Source organism: Syngnathus typhle, linkage group LG13 (genome assembly GCF_033458585.1).
Source record: "Syngnathus typhle isolate RoL2023-S1 ecotype Sweden linkage group LG13, RoL_Styp_1.0, whole genome shotgun sequence".
NCBI classification, from domain to species: domain Eukaryota; kingdom Metazoa; phylum Chordata; class Actinopteri; order Syngnathiformes; family Syngnathidae; genus Syngnathus; species Syngnathus typhle.
The window spans coordinates 13327038-13337774 of record NC_083750.1 but is presented as its reverse complement, the minus strand read 5'-3'; the positions used below and the strand labels follow the sequence as shown (position 1 = coordinate 13337774).

General features: G+C 45.8%; 1 protein-coding gene and 2 long non-coding RNA genes across 10 annotated transcripts in view; 1 reads left to right on the top strand and 2 right to left on the bottom strand.

The window, feature by feature from the left end:
- Positions 1-706: 706 nt before the first annotated feature.
- Positions 707-3760, bottom strand: LOC133166158 (uncharacterized). Its single transcript, XR_009717705.1, has 3 exons — positions 3600-3760; positions 2902-2988; positions 707-2270 (listed from the first exon to the last, which is right to left on the bottom strand). It is a non-coding gene; the product is annotated as an uncharacterized LOC133166158 (long non-coding RNA).
- Positions 3761-6793: 3033 nt separating this feature from the next.
- ephb3a (eph receptor B3a) overlaps positions 6794-10737 on the bottom strand; it is an 87404-nt gene continuing 83460 nt past the window's right edge. For all 6 annotated transcript variants that reach the window (XM_061295517.1, XM_061295512.1, XM_061295514.1 and 3 more), the window contains 3 exons: positions 10481-10674; positions 9758-9913; positions 6794-9171 (listed from right to left, as the gene is read on the bottom strand). In XM_061295517.1, the coding sequence (XP_061151501.1) occupies positions 9063-9171; positions 9758-9913; positions 10481-10674 (459 nt within the window). In that variant the 3' untranslated portion in view covers positions 6794-9062. The remainder of the gene's footprint in view (positions 9172-9757; positions 9914-10480; positions 10675-10737) is intronic.
- Positions 9807-10628, top strand: LOC133165680 (uncharacterized). 3 transcript variants are annotated; one of them, XR_009717644.1, is made up of 3 exons: positions 9807-9945; positions 10144-10375; positions 10488-10628. It is a non-coding gene; the product is annotated as an uncharacterized LOC133165680 (long non-coding RNA). The 3 variants fall into 3 exon arrangements; XR_009717643.1 differs by having other exon boundaries at positions 10103-10375; XR_009717642.1 differs by having other exon boundaries at positions 10018-10375.

The window sequence follows — 10737 nt, the reverse complement described above, 5'->3', positions numbered from 1 at the left end:
TCGGTCCCCTTTTGAGGCCTGGCACTAACAACAAAAAAGCGACCATCCGCAACGTGAGCAACAATGACAAAAGAGCTGCGGGCATGGGCAAATCTAAAAGCAGTATCAAGGCTCCTTGGAGGCTTTGAGTACATTGCATTTCTGCAGACGACAACATAGTATATTGCAATTGGTTCAAAATGTGATTGAAGAATCGACCAAATTGTCAAGCAAACGTAGAAGAAAACAATTCCTGCACTTTTACTTTGGGCTCAAACCAATGAAGTCTGCCTGGCGTCGAAGCAAGAGTGGACGTTTTCATTCTGACTGCCTTGGACAGCAAGTCTCTGCTCCACTGAACAATGTAGCCATTCTCATTTCAGACCAAGCTTGTAAACCTTTTAGTTCCTACTTCCTGTGACGTTAAACATCTTGTATCCCCTGATGAAATGGAGCCTAATCCTAGCTGCCAGTTGGACCGGACAAACTGAGAAACGCGACACCAGTCAATCACCAGGAAGGCTAAACCCAATAAGGAATGTTTTGCTTTCACGGCGAGTGGATATAGTCTGCAACTCGAAGTTCTCTTATGACATGGCTCAGCACCATGTTGAACTGCTTCAAGAAAGACGTTTGACATATACGAAATGAAGGGGAAATCAGATAACTCAAGTTCTGAAATTGAAATCCCCAGCAAGATGTGCAACAAAAGTCCCATTTCCCTGCCTAGCGCAAAATGCAGTCAATCTGTCCACGTCGGTGGTGTTTTCCTTCTTTTGGCATCCATGAAACAAACACAATTCAGCACACGTTGGTTTATTATTGATCAGCCCATCAACATGCACCTAGTACATAAATGAAATGTTAACACGTTCAAAACTGTCATCTGACAAGAAAAAACATCCAAAGTGTTGACGAACCCTGACATGAATTTGCTAGCTTCGCCAACACTCGGATGAACGTACAAGAACGTACGCTTCCTTTCCCTATACCAGGTACCTATTCACAAACCAATGTCTTCACGACCGTTTGATTTTCTTAGTTCTGCTAACAATAAGCAAAACCTCCTTGGCAGACAGAATAATTCCAATTCCAAAGAGAGAATAGCATCATTTGTCACCAGCGCACTGCAGCAAAGCTCATTTCGATTCATTGCCCCCTGAGTCCAATGTCAGAGGTCAGGCGTCGAGTTATGATTGTTGTGACCACTGAGTATATGGAGTCGGCGTTAGGGTGCTAGGCATGTCTCACTCACCCTTCAGCTGTCGTAGATCTCCCCCCCTTGAGACCAGGCCTCTGCTGAATGACAGCCGTTGGTAATGACTGGAGTTCAGAGGTCTCACCCAGCACAGCTGCATGCAGCCTCCCTGAGAATTCCATCATTTAGTGGAAGCTGAACAACTGCTGTTTATTTATATTACCATTTATACTCCCCCCACCTCTAGCCACAGCATTGACAACACGAGCGAGATTAAAAAAAACTTGTGAAACTGATTGGCAAGGGAACCCAGAACAAAATTTAGACCTGACCAGGACACAGTGAAACAAACGTTGTCATGCTAGTTTGTACACTTTAAGCTACTTGGTATTTATGCTAGCATCTGCTTGGTAAACTGAATTTCCAGCCGCCCAATTTTGATACCGCTTTTCCTCATGGGTGATTCACATTTTTGAGTTTTTTTCTTTCTGAAAGGTGCCAAGACGCCACACAATGGTTCCAAGTACTTGTCTGATAGGAAAGTCGGACATTGGTGTCAAGGAAGTAAAGGTAAAAGGTAAAGACCCAATGATTGTCATTACTAGCAATGTACGTACAGCTTCTACTACGGAAGCGGGTCTGAGGACGACCTAACTTAACTTAAGTATGTTGGAGTGAGGCATCTTCACCCAGAGACCGGCGTTGTATGTTGGGGGAGGAGCCAGCTTTAGCCTGGGATGTGATGGAGAGCTTTCACCTAGCACACATTTACTTCAAAAGCAAATGATGACCTCGTGTCACCAACACAATATGTCTGATGTGTATATTTAAATGTATTCATCTGATGATTCCAAGTGTGTTGCGCCCAAGTGCTGGTGTTTTTTTTTTCGTCAGCAGGCATCACACTCACCTACGATACCGAAGTGAGGCTCTTCAAATCAAGTTGGAGGAGCAATCCCGTGCATGGAGGAAGGCGCTCATTATAGCGTTTGCGCACTCCAGAAAGTGAGCGATCAGCCTGCAGGCCCTCGGTGGCTGACAGCAGCTGCGTTTCTTTGCCTTATGGGGGTGGCAGCCAGCGCTGGTGGAGATGCTAAATAGAGAAGACAGTAGAAAGGGAAGCAGGCTTGGGAATGGGATGGAGACTTCCGAAAGGGAATCGCTTAGCGTTTGGCATTCGTCTACTCCTTTCATCACTTTTGATAATGCCGAGCAAAGGGGATTGGGAGTAGGTGTTGGCTCTCTGATGTAGGTCGGATTCAACTTTAGTATCTCGAACTGGAAGGTTAGAATGGAATTGGCTTTGCAGTATAGTTCATTTTCACCCATTTGTTTTTGAGAGCCATTTTTCTCGAAAATGCTTTGTTTTAGTTTTCTTTGTATTACGGTAGTTTTATTAGTGGATTTTTTGGAATCAACATTATTTGTTGAGTGCATGGTAAAAAAAAACCCAAAAAAACAAGTTCTTAGGTATTGAGTAATAAAGTGAGCTACAATTCCCAAATTGTTTGACCTTTCTTTTTTTCAGAAACACCAGAATTGGCAGTAAACACATTTGGAAAAAAACAGAAAGCTTGTGTTAAAACAATTCAAAAGGACATTTTTACATCATTCGAGTTAGTCACTTTTATAAACAAAAGTTATCATTTTTCAAAAGCACAAGTACTATTTTCTTTGGCTAATGTTTTTGTTCACCCAGTTTCAGGTTTGTTTCCATTTCTTACCGTGTTACTTACTGCAGGGCCTTGCTTTCTGACAAACAAACATTTGAGCTCCAATCAAGGAGACATGCCAGCGCTGTGAATAAAAACCTGCAATCAGAAACAAAAGAATTCCTTCATTTGACTGAATTTACATTTGCACCAGCGTTCCAGTTCGTTGTAATATGGCTTTGATACAACGGAGCTGAGAAAGCAAGAACTAGAAACTAACCAGGATTGGTGCGTAACACACAAAAAAAAATCAACTTATTTCTCCTTTCACGTCCTTTAGCCAAAGAAAGTGGAGAGCAACAGAGAGGCAGGGCTAAAGAGACATTCTGTCCAAAGCAATTCTACAAGCATGGCTGTGTCTCTGCCCGAACAATGTCTTTTAGCTTCTCCACCGTCCACCGTCGACCGTCCCGGCATCGCCTCTCCCCTGAGAGCCACTTGGTGTGTCCTCTTGAGGACACGCCAGTTCATTTGCACACCCCACGCACACACCCACCCACACCCACACACACACGACACGAGCAGAAGTTCAAATGCAACACATCCATGTGCACTGTGAGTCAGCATGCTAGCTAGATAGCATGTGTCAGAGTGACCCCAAAACTTTAAATTTCGTTGTACGTGTTACAATGACAAATAAAGATCTATCTATCTAAATTCCAGCTGTCGATAATTCGATGAGAACTAAGCAATGGTTTTCTGTTACTCACCTCCATCCAGAGAAGGGAACTTCCCCCCCAAAGACTGAAGGCTGTCATTTCAGATAGAAACGTCTGCTGGCTGCTGCACCTGTCTGCTGGCCTGATGAAAAATGGAATTGCCCTTTCAGCTTGCCGGCCTATTTCACCACCAGAAAATAAACCGTCACACCAATGACCCCGAGACGCTGTAATTAGTAGAATGTCGCCCGGTCGTATGCCCCGCGTTCCCCTGGTTCATTCAGAATCTCCTTGGAGACCCTGCCAAGAACCTTAAAGATTCCCATCGACCTTGCTCATAAGCTTCATGTCCAGACTTGTTTCTCATTCCTAAACTAGACTTGAACTTCTTCACTTAGGCAGTAGAAAGGTATGACCTGCCAAGAATTCACTATGACCTTTCTCCATTCACGTTTCGATGCACTTCCGAGACGTAGGCAACAAAAGTTTGTAGCTTCTCACGGCATTCTGTCCCTGTTTGTCAGTCAAGGTCAAGTTATGGAGTTGATATTAAATGGACGTCAGCAATTGAGTGGGAAGCGTTTGACCTTCCTTTGCTCGCTATCAATCTGCCCATCTGTCTTTTGCCCAGTCTCATTTCTGCAGTCAACTCCCCTAATTAGGAAGACCTTGACATGCGGATTTCAGCCATTGTTCCTCCTCATTTTGGTGGGAAAATATTTCATTGATTTTTTTTTTCTCTAGAAATCAAAGGCGGGTAGAGCTGAGAGGGGCTCCGTGCCGGATTACGCTCTGCGGGGGGTTTCAGGAAAGGGTGGGCCACTCGTGTGTGTGTGTGTGTAGGATGTCCACCTTATAACCCCGACCCCTTTTCAACCTTTAGAAAGAAAACTGCCCGAGGTGTTGGTGCCATTGCATGCGCTGCAGACATCTTATTTGATGTAAATCCCCATCTGGTGTTTCTGTAAGGACGGAGGAATGCATTTTGGTACTGATCATCCTTTAAGCTCAATTTCCCTCGCCCGCCGCCAGAAATGGTGCCACTGTCTTTAACCAGGTTATTCCTAGCAGTAGCCCACAGACACTTGCTTTTGGCAATGATGTCATAATTCTATCTGACGAACTCCGCGGAGATTCCAACTCTCATTTGAGCCAGCTGAAAAGGAGACGTTACCGTTTGCTCAGAGAGATATGCTACGTGACGTCTTGATTTAACAGCACTGTGGTCGGTCCATCAGTGACTTGGCTAATGAAGGAGGCAAATGCAAACTCTCAATCAGCGCAGGAGAATGGATTCAGCAGAACGAGGGATAATGCGTCACCAAAGCCAAAGCCAGCATTTAAAGCACAGAATGGAGTAGCTGAAGGTCAGGTCCTGTGCTGGCGAGTCACTGACTGTCTGGACGTAGCACCACCGGTTAGCATGATTTACCCGCTGGATTCAACTTGACAGGTAGATGGATCCATGGAATAGTTCCGATTTCTATTCGACGTCACAGCGGCAATCCAGTTTGTTTTCTAGTATCGACCGTGTTGCAAACAGAGTCAGGAGAGATAAACTGGAAGCAGGAAGGGCAAAAGCAGAACTCGGAACATGGCAGAAGGTTGAGCCGTCCGTGATTATTGGGAAAGTGACCAGACAGAAAGGTCAGAGGCAGGCGGGCCAAGTCAGCGACGGCCGATCAATTCAAAGATGAGGGCGAAAGAACGACCTGGCAAAGAGTGCCAGAGGGCCGAATAGTGGCTGATTGCCGATTTCGAGCATCTGTGACCAGGTGAGCTGGCAATAATGAGATGGGCGTGGCTGTCGATAAGGATAGGAAATGGGTGTTTTTTGCTACTTGCATGGCAAGGAACACTTATCGTAGAAGTTAAGTTTGCTCAGTATTCTCTCGAAGTTCCCCACTCCCACACTTTTGCCCCGAATGCATGGCTTTCTCTCGGACTCACTCGCCTTCTCCGCGGGAGCGAGCAACCCCCGCTGCGAGCCAATCCCTTTCTCACGGGTGATTGCTCAGGGAATATTGATTAAGGCAAAGATTGGCTGAAGAAAAGTCACTTTTCAAACTTGCTGCGATGTGAAGGGGAGACGCACGCAAGCGCGCACACACACAGACACAGCCACAGACTGACTCTCCCAAGTCTAATTGTTGCGATTAGAGTGACAAACATGCCCAATTAAGCAGAAGGAAGAAGGGGAGAATGCCATCAAGAACATTACTACGTCGATTGCAACAACAATTGTGTTGCTTTTAGTGGAGGCTGCAAGTGCAATGAAACCGTTCCCCCCCCCCCCCCCCGACTCTAACCCCACTAACCCTAATCCCACCAAACCGTAACCCCACCAACCCTAGCCACAATCCCCCCAACCCTAACCCTACCAAGCCAAGAGCCTTTAAGGAACCTTCTGCAAAATCCAAGGAGTGTCAGGAAGGTTCCAGGACTACTTTTAGAAAAGATCAAATCCAAACTACAAGTTGTGATTTTGGTCTTTGGATCCGCTTTCCATATTGTTGATTTACGGTCAAAGTGTGAGAGCCAGTGAGTGTTGTGTAGCAAACATTTCAAAGCATAGAACATTGGCTGTTTCCTGAATCCAGTTGGCGTCCTTTTTCTTTTTTGGCGCCGGTGTCTGCCTCCCACATTATGCCATCAATCATTCAGGAGTCAATAAAGTGTTACGGTTGAGCGGGAAGAGTTGGGACACATCCTCTCGCTATCTTTCCACTCACCTCATCAAGCATGTCATTACTTGGGAACACGCTTGCGGGTCTGAAAGAAATCAACATCAAAATCTACCTGCTTTATGAGGCCACACTGTTGGGAATGCAGAATTGATGCAGTTTTGAAGTAAGACGAGCCCTAACCCTGATAAACAGTTTTCATGAGAAACAAAAGAAAATCGCATTGAGACAGAATTGCCGCGCGCCATCTGTAATATTATTTTCCTTTCAATTCTCACGTTGACATTTTGGACACCTATCAGAGATTAAGTCTGATATTTTCTGTTTTATGAGTGATGGCTCCATTATTACCAGTGACGACTTCAAATGTGAAGCCGTCAGTTCTTTGTGAAAGTAAACATTAGACATCAAACATTGGGCTGATACGCCAGCTGCCAAATGACTGGAGTCCTTCCACCTCTGCTTTGATGATTAATTCACCGTTTCATGTTGATGTTGAGAATAGTTGAGGAGAAAAAACAACAACAACAACCCAGACACACAGACCATTAGGTGATGGACTTGTTTTGTCAAGGCGTTTATTATGTGCATGTTCGTACAACGCTTTTCAGAAAGTTACAGCTTACAAACTCTTGGACGTGTACTTTTACGTGTACAATTTACAAGTGGCAGTTATACAGAAACCAACCAATAAAGAGAGACGCCCCATGCATCCTATCCTATGTACCTGTGCCTGTATAAATGTCTGTACAGAATCAGGCACACACGCACGCACGCACGAAAACACACGCTCATCCTCGCATACACAAATAAACAAATGTGGACGGGCTCATCCACTGCGTACCGGAGCATGGTGTGAGGTTGGGATTGGTTTTCTGGCAATCATCTACAACGGCAAATGTAGCAAGCCTCTACGGCAGGGGTGTCAAACTCATTTTTTTCGCGGGCCGCATCGTAGTCATAGCTTCTTTCGGAGGGCCATTATGACTGTCAACCCAAATAAATGTCATATTATATACAGTAAAAGCTACAAAACAAACTGACAAATAACTCTTTCAAATCAGACGAATAATAACTGGTCAAATATTAAAAAAAAAAAATATTACTAAAAATGAAGACAATTTGCAATTCTAGTAATGACGCGAATTTGATGCACAATTTGTCTTCGCGGGCCACATAAAATGATGTGGCGGGCCGTATCTGGCCCCCGGGCCTTGAGTTTGACACCTGTGCTCTATGGAGTCTGGAGGAGAAACAAAAGGAGAAAGCTCCATTTGAGGGTGCGATTCAGGTCAACCTTGTCTCTGTCATTTCAGACAAGCGGGAAATCAGCAACAAAGAGGGTCACTTTCTAACACTTTACGGCCTCATCCAAAAAACAAAAAAAAACAAGACCGAGCTCTCAACGGTCTCCGTATGGAAGGGTGCTTCAGAGCGGGACGGCGACCCCGCCTCTGCATTTATCAGCCCCGACCGACAGACCGACCGACCGACCGAATGCCATTTACAGTTTGATACTGACAGAGACAGAGGATGCGGCAAAAATAGAATTATAGTGTTTGCATAATCAAACTCATCTCATTCACAGGCTCTCGTGTCTCCAAAAGCAAACAGATGAGACTGAGCCCAATTGGAGTGCTAATGCATTCTAATGGGATCCCACTGCAGGTATTTATGCCAACCTTAAGCAGCATTTGGAGACACGCTCAGCAAAACCTTCACTCTCTAATGTAGACTAGAAGCTTCATAATAATATATTGTCAGGCACTCACCATGAATGTGGGGGGCGGCCAAAACAAGGAGGTGCCATCCCTCCTTCCTGCGTTGTGGACAGGTGCACTTCTAACAAACACCAGGGATAAAGAGAAAAACCTGTACAAGTGCTCACCAGCGAGAGACAGCATGTGCACACCCACATTAAACATGATCTCCAATAAAATGTTTTTTTTTTGTTTTTTTTTGGAACTCCTACACAGCAATTTTCATGTCGCTCTACAATACCAATACTTCACTTGTTTTTTTTTTTTTTTAAAACATATCCATCACGTAGAGTCAAGTTGTGACCCTGGAGCTAAAAGATGTCCAATCCCAAAGTCCGTCCATAAAAAGGGATGATGGGAAGCTACACATTGCATGTGTCCAAGCAGTCGTTGCCAAAAATGCAAGCAGAGAATCCTGTACATACACATTCATGAGCATCACCTTCAATATGAAGGTCTATTATGAACGATATAATCATATTCAGCGAGTGATAAACATATTTATATGATCTGAGCGCGGGCAAGGGCTCCAAGCCACCCACGAGTCTACAGGTAGTGTTAAAAGCAAGAGTGCGCTATCTTGCTACGGAGGTCAAAAGAGGAAAAATGTAAGCTAAAAGATGACGCCAGTGCTTCTACTGTACATCCCTGTAACAACTCCTGCTGATTACTTTCATTTTTCTTTCGCTGAAGTCTGGCCAGGTCAAGGCATCTTCATTGCACACGAGTTGAAAAAATACAAATTAGAATCCCATGTTGTTTCTAAGAGTCCAGATGAGCGAGATCAAACAAGCCATTCGGACTAGGAATTCCTGGTGCGGTCGGCCGGCCGGCCGGCCGGTCGGTCAAAAGCACAACTTGGGCTTCCTTGAGTGTCAAGCGTGGACCCTGAACTCCTCTGTGTGGATTTTCCAAGTGTGGAAGTGTAGACCCTGGTCTCCTTGTGCGGATCAGATTAAGACGACAGTCTCGACCCTGGCGCGTTCCGACGGATTGGGGGTCATTGGAGGGCTCTGGCTGATGGTGCTCCTCCGAACGCTGCCCGCTCCGTGCCACGGCGCCCCCTGTAGTCATGCCATAGCGGTGGGTGATTGTCTCATCTGAACCCTCATGGACTGAATGTTACTGAGGATCTTCTTTTGATGTCCGGCTAAGGTCACGCCGATTCGCAGCAAGTCCCTGGTAACATGGGGGCGGGGTGATGGTGGTTAGAATTAGGTTAGGCTGTTGGGCTTAGAACTTTTTCTTTTTTTTTTAATCATTGCAATACAGAAAGGTATGGACAGCTATTGGCAACGAAAAGCACTTTTAATGAAAGCATTGAGCTTTTCATAAACACTGACTGACAATGGCCTGAGGACATTTTTTTGGGAATCTTGACAAATTGCAATATTGGGCTGGATTGGCGCCAGCGGTGCTCCAAAAAGTCATTGCCAATGAGTGCAAAGAATAGTTGTACTTTTTTCATGTGCGGAAGCCAATTGAATGAAAGTCAGGAGGAATAATTCCCGTTCAAGTCGACATGCGTACGATATTTTGAAATCGCAACCAGTGTCACCGAGCAGATTGTTGATTGTTTGACTTTGGATTTCCCTCATCTTGTTGCAAAATGCAACTGCGTTTAATGACTTTGTGTTGGTCCCTTTGAGCATATTGGCGAGAGTCAGAGAGACTTCTGTGCTAAAAATAGGCCCACTTGACTAGAGTGAGCTCTTGGAGCGCCAGTCATGTGGGCGGCGGGCGGGCGGGCGGGCGTCAAACTCACTCCGAGGTCATTTGAGCCACCAGCTGCAGGGAGGTGAAGCCTGAGTTGAGGAAGTTGTCTCTGTATTGGCTCATCTTGATGGCACTGAGCCAGTCTTCTACCGAGCTAAAGGTGTTGAAGTCGGGTATGGATCTGTCCAACAGTGGCTGAGAAGGCCTGCGGCGGCGGCAGGCAGAAAAAACACTCGTGTGAGTATTGTGATCTTGTCGGTCTACATGTGGTGCTCCGCACTTGTTTTTCACCGCAACGCCATCGATCAGGGGTCTCAAAGTCCAGTCCTCGGGGGCGCATTCCTCCACGTTTTCCCAAGTTTCCCTCGTTAAACACTTCTGATTCAATGATCAGGCTCCTGCAAAACGTGAGGATGAACTGATCATTTGAATCAGGTGTGTTGACCGAGGGAAACTTGGAAAACATGGAGGACTGCGCCCCCCCCCCCCGAGGACTGGAGTTTGAGACCCCTGCTTCGACTGGGAGTGGCTTGAAACCAGGAGGTGGGGAACTACATAAATGAAGCGAATCTGAAACGAGGACGATGCATCATCCATGACTTGCAAGATGTGAATCATCCATGACGTGCAAGATGTGAGCTGAGAAAATTCAGCAATCTACAGTACGGTAAGCGCAAGTCATGTGGATAGCATTGTAGTACATAATACGTACATCAATACAAAGAGCCAAAGAGCATCTTTGTAAGGGACTGGATTTCTCTTCTCTACTTACACTGCAGGGATGTTGGCGACGGCTTTGAGGCTGGTGGGGTTACGGATCATTTTGTCCAGAGTGCTGACGATGTCTGCGAAGCGCGGCCGGACGTTGCGGTCCTTCTGCCAACAGTCCAGCATGAGCTGGTGCAGGGCGCTTGGGCAGTCCATAGGCGGCGGAAGACGGTAGTCCTGCTCGATGGCATTAATCACCTGCCGCGCGTGTTAGGGAGGTTCCAACTTTTGATTTATCTCCTCTCATTGCGCTCATCCGCT